Source organism: Poecilia mexicana, unplaced genomic scaffold, assembly GCF_051168715.1.
Source record: "Poecilia mexicana isolate PSO_F unplaced genomic scaffold, ASM5116871v1 scaffold_18, whole genome shotgun sequence".
NCBI classification, from domain to species: domain Eukaryota; kingdom Metazoa; phylum Chordata; class Actinopteri; order Cyprinodontiformes; family Poeciliidae; genus Poecilia; species Poecilia mexicana.
The window spans coordinates 5,491,536-5,509,892 of NW_028263387.1; the positions used below are offsets into that span (position 1 = coordinate 5,491,536).

At 40.5% G+C, this 18,357-nt stretch overlaps 1 protein-coding gene across 1 annotated transcript in view; it reads left to right on the forward strand.

Annotated features, from left to right (window-relative positions):
* LOC106917176 (sortilin-related VPS10 domain containing receptor 2) overlaps positions 1-18,357 on the forward strand; it is a 36,088-nt gene that overhangs the window by 12,952 nt on the left and 4,779 nt on the right. The window contains exons 4-6 of the mRNA XM_088015982.1: positions 3,849-4,028; positions 12,340-12,389; positions 13,429-13,536. Of these exons, the coding sequence (XP_087872108.1) occupies positions 3,849-4,028; positions 12,340-12,389; positions 13,429-13,536 (338 nt within the window). The remainder of the gene's footprint in view (positions 1-3,848; positions 4,029-12,339; positions 12,390-13,428; positions 13,537-18,357) is intronic.

Sequence of the window (18,357 nt, forward strand, 5' to 3'; positions counted from 1 at the left end):
AGAATAATGCAATTATACATTCTGAAAGATTAGTAAATTTTACTCTAAGAGAACATTTAACTCTGGTACTGGATCTAAAATAAAGAAGCAAGACAACCGAAACAACGAATAATGAAAATGGATCATAAAGTCTCAGCAAAACAAATCATGCAAAACTGCCAGTTAGGACTTTTATAAAAATAAAAAAATGATGAGAATAATAATAAAAATGCAAACTAACTACATTATGCTGTGTGTGAAATGTAATCAGCATTTTTCAAAGTGACAGCTTTTCAATAATAATAATAAGAATGCAAATGAAAACAATTAGATTGTGATTAATTGATTTATTGCTTATTGTGATGAAAGCAGACTTACTTTCAGATGAATAAAACTCTGAACAGTTCGAAATATTACTCAGTTTGACACGACAACCTTAACATGAGCTCAACAGTGCAGACCTATAATAGAGGTAAAGTGTCTGCAGGTTTGCTTATTTCCTCTAATGTTCCCTCTGACAGATTTTTTCTGTTTTTCAGTCAAACGTCCTCATTAAAAGTGTAGTAATTTTTTGAAACGATGTATCATGGTGTCATTTTTTTAATGCTTGCAGTTCTTTTATATAGCTACAGCCTGAGACACGAGTCAGCAAACTAATGAAGGATTGCTGCGTCACACTGACACAAGTCTCAGCTTTACGCTGTTGAACGTCAGCATGGAGCTACAGCAGAAAGAAAAGTCATTTCAATAACTTTCTGGCATCAAGATATTATATTCCGAAACAATTTCTACAGCTTATATTCACATAGATCCGCATCAACCTCGTGGGTTTATATGCGTGTGCTTCCTTTGCTCCGTCACCTCCACCGAGTCTTTTTAGTGGCGGATTACGTCGTCTCCTCTGCGGTGCGGTGGGCGGCGCGGCTGACTGAATGTCAAAAGGCAGCCGGAGCTGCGGGTCGGTGTCCCTTTCAGCGCCGCCTCCACCTGCTGCCGCTCCGCGCCGCTGAATGAGACAGGATGTCAGCCGTAAACCGCGGTGAAGCGGCGTTTAATGAAGAACGGGGAAGAGGAGGTCATGGGGGGTGAGAGGGGGAGGGAGACGCATCAAACACAGCGGCTTATTACATAACCCATAGATTTTTATTCCTAAAATAATATACACCAAACTCCTTATGGGTTTTCATAGGAACTCACTGTTTTATTTGAGTGTTATATATTTACTATGAAGTCAGTTATGTCTTTTAATCCAACTGTTTCTTTCCCTATCCAATGGTTAACAGTTTAAAGGGGCGGGATTATGTAAAATCAACTTTTTTGAGCTTTATATTATATTTTTATACCCTCATCAAAAACATACCTGGAGACTTGCTTTGATCCTTTCATGCATGTTTGAGAAATCCTTTGATCTCCCATGGCAACCATTCAGCTCCATAACTCCTGGGTGGATCTAGTGCAGACTCCAAGTTTCAGATCGCCCGTCCCCCCAGTCAGCTCCTTCAGACTAGCCAGCAGCATTTAGCAGTCTGGACTTTGGGTTCTTTTCTCAACAGAGTCAGATACCTACTCCTATGTTTTTGCAACGTTATTTCTCGTTTAGTGTTATCAGTGCTGGATGCATTGTAGGCTTATTAAATGTGCCTCAGAAACCCAGGTCCAGTCCGACTGTCTAGAAAAAATAAATTTGGCCCAATATAGCCTGAAGTTCAGTTCCTGTCAGCCTCAGATGGTAAATCTGAGCTTTAATTCAGAGGAGTAAAAACTGTACGGCCGCTGGTTTCCTGGCCATGTTGAGTGTAACTGCATCTGGACGTGTATGAACCACTGCATTAAAGCAAAGTAGAAATAATCCATTTCGTTATTACATTAAATTTCATGTCTGTTTACTGATTTACTCTCCAAGTTGAGTTGAGAACAAATTTTCTGGGACGTGTGACTGACGGGAGCGGAACAGGGCGGGGCCGCACTTACGTTTATTCAGCACTTAAAATGGTTACAAAAAGGTTAAAAATGCCTAAAGTCAATTCATATCCTCCTCATGAATCCTTTGTCTAATCAGTGAACAGTCCCAAATAAGCATCACAACCATAATCTATGTGTACAGAGTTTATACCGGCGTTGGGTTGGGATCAGAACACTTCAATGAATTCTTTGGGTTCAACATTAACGCCTCTTTATGTTGATCGTTTTCCTCAGTTTGCTCGTTTCGTCATAATCCCGTCGTGCGCAATTTGCAACAAAGCCGGCTAATTGAATCAGAAACGTTATGTTCATGAATATGAAGATGGATGCACGGCCCCCTTTTTTTTTTGTATTTCCGTCACTCGAAACGACAAATAAATCCAGAGGTAATTGAGCCTGAGTGTGTCTTTATAATCAAGATGGAAGAGTGTTAATGATTGCACACACCCTCGGAGGTGCTTCCCTCCACACGCTGGTGGTTTTGTCTTCAGATGGTATGGTAATGTAATCAGTAACACAGAGAAAGTGCTGAGTCGCCCTTGTGTGGCTGCTACATTATTTCATGAGTGATGAAGCCGTTTTCCTCACAGTCCCAGGAGCACCAACAAGTACACTTAGCAAGTTTGCTCTAGCTGCCAAATGGTTGTTGCTTTTTTTTTTTTTTTTTCTACATTTTGAAGCGCTTCACTGGGTGTTTGTTTTCTTTCAAATCCTCTTGCTGACACTGGTTCTGTTTTTATTGGATTGAGTTATTTGCTTTTCTTTGTGTATTTTCTTTTCGGCTTTTCATTTTTCTTACTACAATAAGTTTTTTTTTTAAGTTTTGTATTAATACGAGTTACAACAACATTTATTTTCCCTTTGGAATCAATCAAGTATTTTTGAATCTTATTTTTATTTAAAGGGGCGGTATTACGTAAAATTGACTTTACATAATAATTATTCTCTCAAAAACATACCTGGAGTGTTGCCTTGATTCTTTCGTGCTTGTTTGAGAAATCCTTTCATCTCCGGTGGCAACCACTCAGCTGTGCAAAACGCCCAGGTGGACTTAGCCCCGCCTTCTTGGCGCAGCTCCTCCTCGTTTCCTCCTGCTCAGCTCCTTCAAACTAGCTAGCACCATTAGCAAACACCTGGTAGAACATCAGCTGAGCTCATTATAGGAGCTGCTTCTCAGTACAATGCTGGTGAAAATGTTGTTAAAAGGTTAATAAAAGAGCCATGTTGTGATGACTTCCTGAAGGTGAAGTTTCAGAAAGAGCAGAAGTTTCTTAAAGAGACAGAGGCCCAATTTTAAGGCATTAAATTCCATCCTTATATTCTTTTAAGTCATATTTGATATCTGTAGCATTTTTGCTGAAAGTAACTTGATTGTCCTATGAAACAGCACTACAACACATAAAACTGCCACTTCAACTTTTTTGTGTTAGAGCCAGAGTTCCACCTGTGACTTATTGCATAAAGTTGTGGTCATAGTTTCAGGTTTTTTTTGTTTTTTTTTGTTTTATATATATATATACAGGATTTCCAAACCAAATGGACAAAAATGTGTAAAAAAAAATACACAATTTTTCAGGGGACCAAATTCAGTCAGGGTGTCCAGCAGGATATGGATCAGAACCTCGTAGGTCAAACCAGTATTACACGGTTTTGGAGGCGTACAGCAGAGTTCACATCCAGCTGACCCCTTCACTACCGCCGTACTACCGAGCAATCGCATCTGTTATTGCTTGGATTGTCTACGTTGTTGGAGGGCAATATTAGAGAGAGTGTCTTTTTCCAAATTGTTGTGGCACAACACTTTGTCCAGAGTAGAAGTTTTTAACCTGGGGTTATTACGTCGATTTAAAAAAAAAAAGTATCTCTTCTCACCCGTTTCCTGCTCTCTCCCTTCCTACCTCCTGCAGGACGTTCAGATAGTGAGCACAGACGAGAGCCAGGTGTTCCTGGCCCTCCAGGAGTGGTACCAGTCCGACACGTACAACCTGTACCAGTCGGACTCGCAGGGTGTCTACTACTCCCTGATCCTGGAGAACGTCCGCAGCACCAAGCAGCCGGAGGAGAGCGTCCTCATCGACATCCTGGAGGTGAGGCGCTCCGTAACAAATGACAAATGTGTTCTGTTTTTTTCTCCTCCAATTTTCTTCTTTAATTAATTAATTTAGTGATTAAATCTATAACTTGCAACTATGGACACAAATGAAGCCAGATCTTCCACTGGCGGGGAACCGGTGGAAACAAGGTGACGGCGTTCCCGAGTCCTAAGCAACAAAATGAGCATCTGATGATGTTATAAGTAAACGAACCACTTAGTCACACTTAAGGGGATAATGCTTACACTTCCCTTCATTAATCTTACTATCAGTAAATCCCATTAAAAGCCCGGAGCCACTACTGTGCTACTTGGTCTCATTGGGATTTATCTATTGTAGGAGAAGCTTTCAGACCCTTTTGTAGGGGGGGATTTTCTAGTAAAATGTAATAAACTTTTGTTTCCTGAATCTATCTTTAGTGTGTTACTCAAACAGTAGGTGGAACTCTATGATTTTTTTTTATTTTTATTATGGCCTGGTTCTGGTGTTCCTCAAACTTTTTCAGAGTTAGGATTTATCTATTGTAGATAAATCCAAACACTCACAGACCACCTAATTCACATGTGCCAAACTCGAGGCCTGGGGGCCAAATCTGGCCCGAAACATTGAGTTTACCTGACTGCTGCCTCAGCCTTACTTGATGTCAAGCTGTAGGCTGTGATGGATACGGCACATTTAGCATCATACATTAACGCAAACATTGTAAAAGTTGCTTCCAAATATTCCCAAATCAGCGCCACAGAATCTGGGATTTTGATTGCAAAAAACCCCACAAAAACAGACAGAATTGAGAAAAAAAACAATAATAAACTGGCTATGGACGAGCCAATTTCTGAAATTTTTAGATTCATTTCACACAGAAAAAGCTCAGATGTTGTCGGCTCCTGAAAGGTAGAATATTCGCAAGAATAAATGTAACATTTTCCATCATTAAATGCATACATTTACAATATTAACATTAGGATATTCACTGCAGTTGTAAAGTGGTACACATATAAGAATAAGTGTGTTTTATTACACTCTGGCAGAGCAACTGGGAGGCATCCCAATGAAATGACCAAACAACCGTAAATCTCTGAGTGAACGGCCAAATGCTCGCTCTCATAGCACTCACCGGCTTTAATATCTGACTTATTGTTTTGTCCTTGTTTGTCTTGAGAGGCAGTATTAATAAACGGTTTGGGCAGCTTAAAATGTTTTTCCACTTTTTGATCACACTAGAAATATCAGCTAATCATCAAAGGAGTGCCACAAAAAAAAAGGGGTGTCGGCTGAAGCTAATTGCCATTTGTGTAGGAGTTCAGGGTCTTTATGTTATTACCAGCATCTCCTCACATGCCTGCTCAACGGTAGCTAAGAAGCTGTTGTCAAGGACAGAATATTTGTAACATGCTAGGCATTGATAGCCAACGTCAATCAGTTCCAAATATGCAACAAATTGGTTGAATACAGGCAATTTGGCCAATGCTGCACCATTGTTTTTCCACTGCTAATAGCTAGCTGTGCTGCATTGTTGATGCTAACTTGTATTAAGCTTCATTTGTTTTATCTGTAGTATATATATTTGTAGCAGCAGTAGAAATATATGTAATATTACTCTTATGTTTACAGATAAGCTTGTTTAATCCTTTTTTTTACTACCCGTTAATCTAAACTATGTTTTTTTTGTTTGTTTTTTGGTTCTAGTGGCCTTTATTTGAAAGTGCTAAGACAGAAAAGTAGGTAAAGAGAGAGAGAGAGAGAGAAGACATGTGGCAAAGATCACCAGGCCAGGAATCGAACCTGTGACCGCCATGTCGAGGACTAAGGCCTCTTTATGTGGACTGTGCTTAACCTCTGTGCCACCACAGCACCCCAACCTAAACTATCTTTTCCTTAAATGGTGTTTAAAGAGACAGAGAGGCATCGTCACGGCGCTTAGCAGATGGAATCCCAGATGTTTCAGCATGTAGCACATCTGCTTTGTTTCCTAGGTGCGTGGGGTGAAAGGCGTCTTCCTTGCCAATCAGAAAATCGATGGAAAAGTGACGACTCTCATCACCTTCAACAAGGGGCGAACCTGGGAGTTCCTGGCCCCGCCCACCACGGACATGAACGGCAAACCAGTCAGCTGCAAAGTAGTAAGTGCTCCATTTTTCATCTTTACCAAACTGCAACGCATTTTTCAAGATATATTTTAGTCACAAGTATGACTAAAACCAAAGCTTTTATGGTTTTAAAGTTGATAAACTCTTGACGGCAATGAATCAACTCATGTTAAGGGCAAACATCCCAAAGTTATCCAACCATATTTAGGGGCTTTTTGAAGTTTTATTGTGTGTGGGGTTTTTTTCATATGGTTTTGCTGATACTCTTGGTATGTTAGCTAAATGAATGACACACGACAAGGCTTCACATTGTCACCGATACCCAATCTAGAATTTTCTTATTTTAACATTGGGGCAGATACAGATATCGATAACGGATCGTTCCATCTCTGCGTTGAACATAAAGGGGAAAAGGACGAGTGCTGTGGTATGAGGAATGCACACCAGATTCTTGTCAAAGTCGCAGCTTCACAAGGTTAGACAGCAGAGAGCCATACGTCTCCCCCCAAACCCCGCCCGTATTCTGAGCTCCATACATCACACCCGGCCGGGAGGCAGAGGGGAGCACCAGTGTTCTCCTTTATTTGAACCATCGCTCCCATCTGCTAAAAAAAAAATATGAAGACAGGTGCAGATATGAGCCTGACGCTTGTATACCACCTTTAAGACATGTATACACACGAACACACACACACACACACACACACAGCCGTTAGATCTCTGATACTGACCTTGTCATAACAATGGGCTCTCCCCATACTTCAAAAAAAATTGCTTGGCAAAATATCTGCTGTCCTGGATTTAAGTTGCCACATCTATCAAGCACGGAGAAGACTTCATTTTCAGGCGCTGACACAACACATATTGTCTGTGTGACGCCGCGGGGCACGGCGTCCTCCCAGCCCGCGCAGCGGGTGAAGGGGGGAAGATGTGGCGGTGCGTCAAGAGAAAAACTGTAAGGCTCGATCTTCTGTCTCCCACCTGTTGGAGATCGGCTCCGGAGATTAATGAGCTTTCAGCGTGAGGATGGTTAATCTTACTGCCTGTAGAAGGAAATCCAGATGGTGAAAATATCGCTAAGCACAACCTAGCATAAAGACGAGCTAATGCTAAGGGTTTCCCTGAGGCTGAGGTCAACAAAGCTACAATCTTTTCCTTTTTATGGCAGAATCGCCCAGCGAAGATGTCCGTCTTTGCTGAAATTTGATGGTCTGCAGATGAAATGTTGAAGTTTACAGTATGCTAACTTACCGTCCTTCCTGTTGCTCCGCTGCAGCCGGATTGCCACCTCCACCTCCACCTGCGCTGGGCCGACAATCCCTACGTCTCTGGCACCGTCCACACTAAAGACTCGGCTCCGGGCCTCATCATGGGCGCTGGTGAGTGGAACCGTCTCTTTTCACATTAAAACTGCTTTTTTTTTTTCTTTTAAATTTATAAGCCTATCTTCCCCTGATTTAAAAATAAAAAAAAACTCTTACTCAAACGACTGGAAAAACAGACGGAAATTTAAATGGAATTTTTAGAACGTGGGTTTCTGTCAATTCTCAAGATACAACCTGAAAGTAGTGCGCATTTGTTGGGAAGATAACTAAATGAATAAAAATGGCCTGAGGTAGAAATCCTGCTGTATTGCTCTGTGTGGCAGCTCTCTGTAGACCTGCCTCTCTCAGCCCTGTTGCTCGTTTGCCTCCTCTCTCTTCTCTGACTTTTTCTGTTGTGTGTTTCGGGAGTCCCCTCTTCCTGATGCAGCTCTGCATTTTTCATCTTTCCCTCAGGTAACCTTGGCTCCAAACTTGTAGAGTATAAGGAGGAGATGTACATCACTTCAGACTGTGGGAAGACTTGGAGACAGGTACAGCATGCTTTGACTGATTTTCTTTCTTTTTTTTTTTTTACTCCAAGGAAAAACCTGGAGATAGAATATCCAATTTCTAACCAAGGTTTCTTTTAAACCAAAAAAAATTGTGCTTTATGAAGCTGATCATGAGAAAAACACTGAATTGTTCCCATTGGTAAAGTAATTTCCATTCCTTAATGTTTTCCTGTTAAAGGTGTTTGAGGAGGAGCATCACATCCTGTACCTGGACCACGGTGGAGTCATTGTTGCCATCAAGGACACGTCTATTCCCCTCAAGATACTGAAGTAAGATTACACCAACTCTTCACTACCTCTTATTTACTGTTTTAGCTTCATTACAAACTGCCAGTGGTGCGCACACTTCCCCTAAATTGCTAGTAGCGGAGCTAAGTTAGCGCTTTAACTGCTTCACGGTTAGCATTAGCGGTGACCCCCCTTCCACTGGTACATGCCTTCTCCTTTAAGTATTTAAGAACTAATCAGATTTCTGCTAAGCTAATGCAGCGCTACCGTCTTGGAATCCATTGAAGACAGTCACTCTTTCTCACACAGGCTATCACAAGCTTAACAGGATGCTATCTCTTTGGCCTAAAATAGGAATGTTATGATGAAAACCCAAAGCAGAGATGTAATCAGAAGTGTGTGGCTCAGCTCTAATTCAGACGATGGACTCAGTCTTTCACCTGGCCTCTGAAGGCGTTTCTGTTTCTAAACGAGTTGAGAAAGAAAGATTTCACCCAGAGAGAAACCTCAAATATTAGTCAAATAATCCTGATTGATGACATAATATGACATAGCACAAAAAAACAAGCTGTTGGTTTTATATTTCTGGCCTCAGAAAATCTATGTGTTCTTGTGTAACGGCTCTGTTAAAGAGCTTCTGGATGAGGATAAAAAAAAAAAAACAGCTAATCATGGAATGCAGATTTTTTTTCTTTCAGGGTTTTTCAAACTGATTTATTGCATCTATTTTAAGCTGAAACTATTTCGCAGTCTCAGTAAAGTGGATCATTTGTTATTGCTGCAACTCCAACTGGCGCGCACCCCCGGTGTCAGCGATCGTTTTGCAGCCCATCTAAAGGCGTTTTCCACGCTCCGACGCCTCCCAGGTTCCCTCCAACGTGACGGATTTCTGTTTTGCAGGCTGATGTGGTTTTAATGTGGCGAGATGTAGCGTTATTTGGGAAACTAGCTGTGTGCCATTAACTTAATTTTGGTTAATTACCGTGAATGATTTCTGCTTTAGTACCAGAGATTAAGATGCTGATTGTTGCAATGTTTTAAACTTTTCCTAAATCTTGAAAGCTGTGTCATTTTGTGTGGCTAATTCAAACGGTAGCAAATCTAAACTGTGCATATTAATACACACACATATACATTTTTTATGTGCTTTAGAAAAGCTTGATGTACGCTCATCTGATACTTTATTAGGTACACCCTAATAAAGTATTTGGACCCGACCTTCAGAATCACCCTAATTCTTCAAGGTCGCTGAACAAGAGGCGGACACTGCAACTAAAAAGTTAGTTTTGCTAACGCTAAAGCACTAAACATTAGCTCCAAGAATACAAAAGCACAACACTTTGACCCTAAAGCACTCATTATAAACATTAGTTCTGCTAATGCTACATCACTACACCCAACAGGGTTTAGTGGAAGCTAAAGCGTTAAGCGGTGGCATTAAATCAAATTATATCTGCCCTTCAAAGACTACGATGTTGTATGTATGTTTCTTCTCTACTGTCTGTGCTTTATTTTATTTTTGTATGTAATTTAAAATAACTTTATTTGGTGGCGTAAACCGCCAGCTGTCTGAAGACTTCTTCAGCCGGTAACCAAAACTTCAACACAGATGTCGATGTTATTCAACTGACAGATTACAAAGCAGCCACGTAAATTAGCTCTGCAAATATATGTGGAAAAGTTAATTTAGGGGATGCTGAGTGAGCTAAATGTTTTCAGAGCTGACTAAAGGGCTAATTGAAAAATTAGCTCCAAAATTAGCGGATTAGCAGAAACGAGCCCATCACTATAACACCACCAGCCTGGATCTCACCTGATTTTATTTATTTATTTATTTATTTATTTATTTATTTTTGCATAATTCAGGTGAGATCCATGTTCTTCATCAAATTCTGATCCTATTATCTCACTGGACCAGCAATTGTTTTTCCAGTCTATTATTGTCCAATTTTAGTGAGCCTGTATGAAATGTTGCCATGTTTGTTTTTGTTGCTGCTGTTCTATCTCTGCATAATTTTTTTATCTCATCACCCCACGTTCCCCAAATTACATCACAATTTGTGGTTGTTTTACCGAGAGACGTCGAAATGGAATCAACGTTGTAGCATGAAGCCGTCTATAAGATCAGTGTGCAATGATGTACGGAGCTGCTAGCTAGTTAATAAACTGCCATGTTTGAGCTAATAAGTGATTCTTGCCCAGCGGATGATCAATGATTTGAAGTCAAATCAAGACCTGACAATGCAAGAAAACAGAAACATTTCTTAGTTGCTGTTTTCTGTTTGATCTGACAGAATTTTTACTTTAAACAAAGTTGCAAGAGCTTCTCTGATCTCATCAGTATCCGACTGATCTTTCCCAGAGTTTAAGTTAAAGGCTCGCCCATCAAAGCCTCGTGATTATGTAACATTTTTCTTAATCCGTCTTTGGGATCACCGTGTCTCTCTCTCTCTCTCTTTCTCTCTCCGAAGGAAGATAGAAGCAGAACGAAAACAAAAAGCGCTTTGGTAATTCCAAACTAATTTCCGTCATCCGTACACCTGAGCGGTAATTCCAACAATTACAAAGCCCTCAGATTCAGCGCCCAACAGGTTGTGTTGACAGAAAAGAGACCTCCAACGTGGTTAGATTCAGCTGTTCTTTGATGCATAATGAGGCTTTGCGACTGCATCCTCAGTAGCTGTGTTGATCTGTGCTGTCTTCCCCCCTCGCTGTGCGCGTTCGCTGCTGATTATCTTATTGTCGTCCCGGTAAGAGCGTCATTAAAACACACTGCCGTGTTGTGTGAGCGAGACACTGCTTGATTCCTCATTGATCCCTCTCCATCACGCAGTCACACTTACTCAGCGCTACTGCCACTGTCGACAGCTGAAATTGTTGGCACGGTGACTAAAGGAGAGCAGATGGCTCTTCTTGTTTTATTTTACAAAAAAAGGAATTTAATAGCAAACTGGGTTCGCCTGCCTGCACAGCCATGTTCTGATATTATATTATGTATTTTCTAAGCCCTCAATCGTATTCAGTCAACTAGAGTCGAAATCAAGGAAAGGAAAACATTTTTTTCAAACTATGAGGACTTTTCTGAATTTTCATACATAGAATATGCATTTACTCAACCTTTCTTCTGTCTCCATGTAACCCTATCTTCTACGTCTTCTCTCTCACAAGCTACCTTCCTTTCCTCTTTCACTCCATCCTCAAATCTCCTCTTTGGTCTTCCTGTTGGTCTCCCACCATCCTCAGCATCCTTCTACTCTCCTCTGTTCATGTCCAAACCATCTCAGCTTGGTTTCTCTCACCTTATCTCCCCACACATCTGACATGAGTCATTCCTCTGATGCATTCATTCCTGACCCTGTCCATCCTTGTCACTCCCAAAGAGACCCTTTGAGAACCGTGTACACAACCTAATCGTGCTAATATCCTGTGTATAAAACTAAAACATGTGAAGTTTTTAAAGAATTCTTTGAACTTCTTGGTCATCATCACTACATCAGAGTGCACATTATGAATATTGAATAGAACAGAAATGTTATCCATTGCCACATGGACAACAACGTTAAGCAGTTAAGGACTGATTAAAATGCAGCTTTAGTCTTTTGATATTTCCAGTCGTCACGAATGAACACTTTGCATGATAATCAGACATTCATCCTGTTGGATGGAGTCTCACTGCAGTGCAGATAATAAGGCATTGTTTCAACTGAGCGCTGAAGCACAGTTCGATGTCATTTGGTGCATTATTTTTTTATATTTCCGTTGTAAAAGCCTCTCTATACCACAACATTCAGGTCAGCGGTTCGCAGTCCGTTGACTGATGGACTGAAAAACGTTGCTGCTTGTTACAAAGATGAGACATAAAGTTAGACGTTCGGGTCCAACCACAACCGTCTAACGTTTTTTGGTGTAAACGTTCCAAGACTACTACGGGCCATAAAGTAGCTTACCGAACCGCAGTGACCCATGCCGTACCGCTCTATGGGAACGAGGCATGACTGACTGAGTTTTGGTTGGGATAATAGTACTATCCAATTTCCCAATGTTGTACAGTCCTACTCTTAAGTGGTATATTTAATATTGACTAAAGTTAAAGTGAGCTAATTTCTTTTCTCAGGGATCATTCAAGCTGGACATGCAGCAAAACACGACAACTTGCTTACCACAGTAAGACAGTATGAAGGTTCAGCTCTCGGTTTGCTGTGGTGGATTTTAGCTCCCAGTTTTAATGTTTTAGAGTTTAATGCAAAGCGTAATTTGGAAATCATTGCGAGCCACTAATTATCTGCCTCTTGATAACAAGCAGAACTACACAGTGGGGAAAATTAATCACTAGCCCAGTTTTTAAAGGTAGTGAAGGTTATTGAGGAACTCAAAGGGCCTTGGTCGCCATCATTACAGTACAACCAGGGTACTATACTAAAATAAACTTGTAAAACTCTGTAAGTGTTTAGTAATATGACTTGAAATATCATTTTTCTTAGAGAAGTAACACCAAATGCTTTTAAATTGCCATGATGAAATGTGCTGACACTTGATTGGACGGTCTTTTCTTGGCTCTCCTCTATTACCAGAGCAGAAATGAAACATTAATGGTTCACTGGTCCAAGAAGCCCCTGAAATACGAGTTTGGTTTTCATCCAGAGTTTTGGGTGGAGATTCGCACCTGATAAAAGATCCCTGTGTAATTTCCTGTACCTCGCTTTCTCTGGGACTTCTAAGTTTTGATTCAACCGTTTTTCACTTTGGAGATTTTTGATACGGGGAACTTTTAGCACTTCTCTTGTCCACGTTTCTGTAGGTCGAACATTTTCTGAAATCAGCTGTTCTGATGCAGAACGGATTGCATTGGTTGTTGGAGGAGAGAGTGATTTAAGTTCATTTGAACTCTTCTTGTTTCCAGTAAGTCCATCAGGCATCGTGTCAAATAATGTGAACTAAAGTAGAAGTTAAAAGATTTTTTTACTTTTTTGTAACAAATCTGAATAGAATATGAAATATTTGCCTTTTTTATCTCTACTATTTAACGTTTTTTTTCTGTTGTACAAGTTGGAAAGAAATAGTTGCAACGGCTTTTCATTTTTCTTCAAAACGATTTTTGGCACAGATATGTGCTTTCCGAACCCAACAAAAGCGTGTTAGTCATGTTTCTTAATAAAAAAGTTAAACTTTTTTTTGATATGGGCTAATGCTTTTCTTTTCTTAGGTTCAGCATTGATGAAGGCAGAACCTGGAACATTCACAACTTCACCAGCACATCTGTGTTCGTGGACGGACTCCTGAGCGAACCAGGAGACGAAACTCTGGTCATGACGTGAGTTAATAAACTGTTCCCCCAAAAGTACAAATAAAAACTAAATCTGGTTGAGAGCCTGTTACTGGGAGACACTTACCAATCTGGAACAAACTTGGTTTGACTAAGTTTGACAAGTTCTTGGTTGTTCTTCCAACACAATGGAGTATTTCCTCCGCATAGATTAAACATACGGTTTTCCATGTGTAGCTCTCCCTTTTTCAATCATATTCTCTTTTATTTTGCAGGATCATTGCATAATTTACAGCGTATACCAACTTACCTCAGCTGGTTTTGAAGAAAAAAAAAACATTGATTCTCTCTTTTTTTTTTTTTTAAAGCTCGGTTCTCTGCAGTCTGGGAGTTGGGCGACATGTCTTCTTTACAGAAAGAGGCAGAGGTGCATTTCTCTCTCAGAGCTCTTGAAAAACATTATGCTAAAAGGTTATTATGAAGTTCTTTTCACAGCAATGCCAAGCGCTGTCTGCCCGAGCTCTCCTCACACTTTCTGCTCTCTGCTCGTTTCTAATGACTTATCTGACAGAACCTTCCAGGCTGCAAACTATGCTTAAGGAGGGGGCTCAAGTTACTCTTCCATCACAGCGATTCTTGCGCGATTTGTTGGAGCGGGTCAAGCAATTTCGTGGTGCTAACCGCAGCTGCTCTCGCACCCGATTTCCCTCAAAGCCCCCCTCCTCTGTCTTGACCTCTAAATTGCCATTACAGGGGAGGTGGAAGGGAGAAAACAGCCCAATCAGCCTCATGGCCTTCCTTCCTGTCTGTTTCTTTCCCCTCTGACATTTTACCACATCCGATCTGGGCATTTTTTGTTGTTGTTGGTTTTTTTTGTGTGTTTTTCTCCATGCTGGCTCTTTGCCAGCCAGCAACGTCCAGCGAGGTACGGCAGATCTGTGCATATTAAATAGGATAAATGGTACACTTTAGAGCAACATGAAGTGTTATACTGAGGGTATGCTTAGAATTATTCTGATCCTTAAGGTAATTTTCTGAGCTACGTTAGCCTCTTTAGCCTCTTTAGCCTCTTTAGCAACTTTTGCTAGATGATAAATTGTCCCAGAAGTTATCGCAATAAACGAGAATTGTCTCATATTGTTGTTATGAGACCGTTTTCAAGTAATGCCATAATAATGCAATAACACATTCTCAAAGATCAATAAGCTTTGAATTTTGAATTCTAACAAACATTTAACACTGGAACTGAAAGACATCTTAAATATCCAAAACAGATAAACAAAACAACAGGAATAAATAAAATGAATCATAAAGTCTCTGTAAACAAAATTGTTCAAACAATTTCTACTTGAGACCAAATCACCAGAATGAAGACTTTTGTCGTCCAGTTTTTGGTAGAAAGAGAAAAACATTTAAATTATGCAAATGGAAATTATTGAGCTGATTTTAATACTTCATGTGGTTAATTAACTGATTTATTGCTTATTGTGACAGACCTACTTTAGCCACGCCTTGAAACACGACTCCCAACATTGAATTACACATGAGTAATTACAGATTTTCAGATCTGAACATGTATCTATGGGCATTTCCGACAAAAACGTAAGTTTTAAGAGCAGCCACCGGGCCGTGGCAGGTAACGGTGTAAGTGGATCCTTACACCATAAGGTGTAAGGATCCACTTACTTAGCAACAGATCCCAGAAGGTCAGGAAGTGAGACCACATCTCCCCCACATTGAACATTATTTTTTACATCTGGCTTTTAGGTCCAGTATATTTATTCATTGGGGAACAAATCTAATTGTAATTGGAGTTTCTTAGAACTTCTAATGACTTTTATTTTCCTTGGTGTATAAATATGATGTGACACGGAGGTCCATTTATTTTAGCTATTAGCCTACAGGCTGGACAGAGAACGCTATTTATCTCAGCAACACACAAAGTGAGCAGGAGGCGAAGGGAGGTACGAAAAAAATCTTCAAAGCTGTTGGATACTTTCAACAAAATGACACTTATTTAGATCCAGGTGTCTCAACATCGATTAAACACAATCTACACGTCGACAGATTATTTGTGGGTGATGCCCTACCATGACAAACGTAAATATTTAGAGGGAAACAAAAGATGAATTTTTGGGAAAGTACATCAAGCCTACCGCTAAGCATAGTGGAGGACCTGTGATGCTGTGGGCCTGATCTCTCCTCGTTAGAATGCACGTTATCATGAACTGTCTGAAAAACCAAGTCATTTAAGTGACAATCTGATGGAATAAAGGGCTTGTACTGCAACCCAAAAACGTTCCCTTTTCCAAATTTTCCAGATTGTTATGATGCTGCTTTGATAAATATTTGAGGGTGCATTCACACTAACGCCGTTAGTGCCTTTAGTCAAACTCTAGTTCGTTTCCCTATAAAAGTCCAGTAAAAGTTCCTGCTCCAAAAGCAGGAAGTGGACGATAGGGCAGGGAATCCTGGGTAAATACAATCAAAACAAACAGCGAGTCTAACACTGGCAAAGAGAAATGGCCGTTTGGTCTTTTACCAAAGATGCTACTCCGTTCTGTTTACATTTCATGAAAAAGGAAGTTACGCTCAGTGTCTTCTTCTGATGTTTTTGTGTTGTTTCCTTCAGTGGTTCTTGGTGCAGCGCCACCACAGGCGAGAAGAGGAACAGGTTTTTCAGAGGTTTTGGGTTGTCTGATACAGTGGTGTTTAAAAGCGAACCGCAATGTAGCAAATGTTGCAATTTTGGTCCCTAATCGAACTGAGTCTACTGGACTATCAGGTGTGAAAAGCAATACTTTATGGCTTTTTAGCAGTAATCTTTTTATTTCCCCTCTACATTTGAGCTACATTGATACCACAAAACCCAAATCTTTGATAAGACTTGCAACATATTCTACTACCTAAAACGGTTGATTTCTTGACAATCCTTTGGCGTTGAAAACCTGGAGGAAATTCAGTAGAAAGCATCCTCAGACTATAACATCAAACTTTCAAGACCTCAAATCTCTGTTTTTTTTTCTTTGTCAGCTCCTCCTTTTTGCTAATCCCTCCATCAGGAAAGTTAACTGAAGTGAAACCTGTCACATCATCTCAGACTACACGGCCAGGTTCACAGATAAGGCCAATCTTTCAGCTGTAATCTGTCGAGAAGGGCAAAGAGAAGACCACAAACACTAGGACACACACCAACACACACACACTCACACAGACAGAGACAGGAGGACAAGAGGCTTCGGCATATAGGTTCACTCACAATTACCTCCCATGTTGATGGGTTGAAACGCACACACACACACGCACACACACACAGGTATATGTTCCCCATCTGGCTCTGGAGAGATAGGGTCGGAGGGGTGCTGAGGGCAGCTCCTGTCTGACAGATTAGCCAGGCTCTATTTCTTAACCATGGAGTTTCGATTTTTTGACGCCACAGTCTGCCATCCCATAATGAAGTCTTTGAGCGGTGACTTAGCACCAAGGACAGGTGGAGGGGAGGGAGGGTGGGTGTTGGTGGCAGAGCAGAACTAATCCAGCGCTCGTACTAATGACAGCTGGTCAGATCACAGACTGGACAGACGCAGAGTACCGACGGAAACAATGTGTCAGAAACGCGCCAGATCATTATCCCAGCTCACCCTTCGTTCCCCGTTCTCCTGCAGGAACTTCTTCGCCAGAAAGATTTCCTCTGGAGCGCCTCCGCATCCGATATCTTTTGGCACCAGAATATGTTAAAGAAAAAAAAAAAAAAAGATAGAAAAAGAACCCAACCCGCGCTGGCGTTTTTCCTCTGTGTTCCTTAATGAGACGATCCGTTAATGGCCGTCGAGTTTGTTTTCGCTCGGCTCTCTTCGGAGTATTGTTTGTCCACTGATAGAGCTCTAGAGGCTCTCAAGTGCCAATTCACCACTGAAACACCAAGACGCTAAATTAACTGAGGCTGGTGGGAATCAGATAAAGCAATAAGTCTCGCTTTAAAAACTGGATCGAATTAATTTTAATTTGTGTGGGAGCAGATTTGGATGAGAGAAGGAAGAAGGCAGTCAGCATAGTTTAGGAATTCATTAGCAAGTATGTGTGGGCCTCTAGAGATCACTTGAACCATTTGATTTCACCTACATTGACCATGTAGTTGATTAATTTGAAAATACATTTGCTTAATGGAAAAAACTCTTAATATTTCAATTAAAAGATTTGGTGCTAGGGATGAGGTGATTTTTTTTATTTGGTTTTGTTTTTTATTGTCATATCAAAAAAAAATTTTTTTTGTTTGTTTGTTTTGCAAAACTGCAATGGAAACACTTTTTCCGCTTCACACGAGTCACATGATCGATAACTAGACTTTACTACTTGCGAAAACCACAAAGAAGAAAACAGGAGTTTTAACTCCTGTTGAAAACAGGTTAGAGGATGATGGTTCGCCATGTTTTTTAAATGACTTATTGCGTGAACTTATTCACATGTGAACTTAACTGCGTTTATTTAAAGGAAACACAGCAACTGTGAAATTGTGTTTTTTCAACATTAGCGGGATACAGACAAAACTTGTCATGGAATTGCAGCGAGTGACAGTCAGTATACATTAATTTGAGTAAAACCGTCAGTGAGTTGATAGCAGAGCAACAGACTCAATGCCTTGCCAAAGTATGCATGAACATTTTCACCTAATGTCACGTCAGAGCCACAAACATCCGTTTGTTTTATCCATATTTTATGTTATAGACCAGATAAATGAGGCACAATTTTGTGAGGAAGACGTTAGTTCTTAATTCATAATCAGCTTTATACGCCCAGTTTGTGAAGACCAACAATATGTTCGACTTTGGCTCAAAAACATCCATCAAGAAATTCCAAACCAGAGCGGCA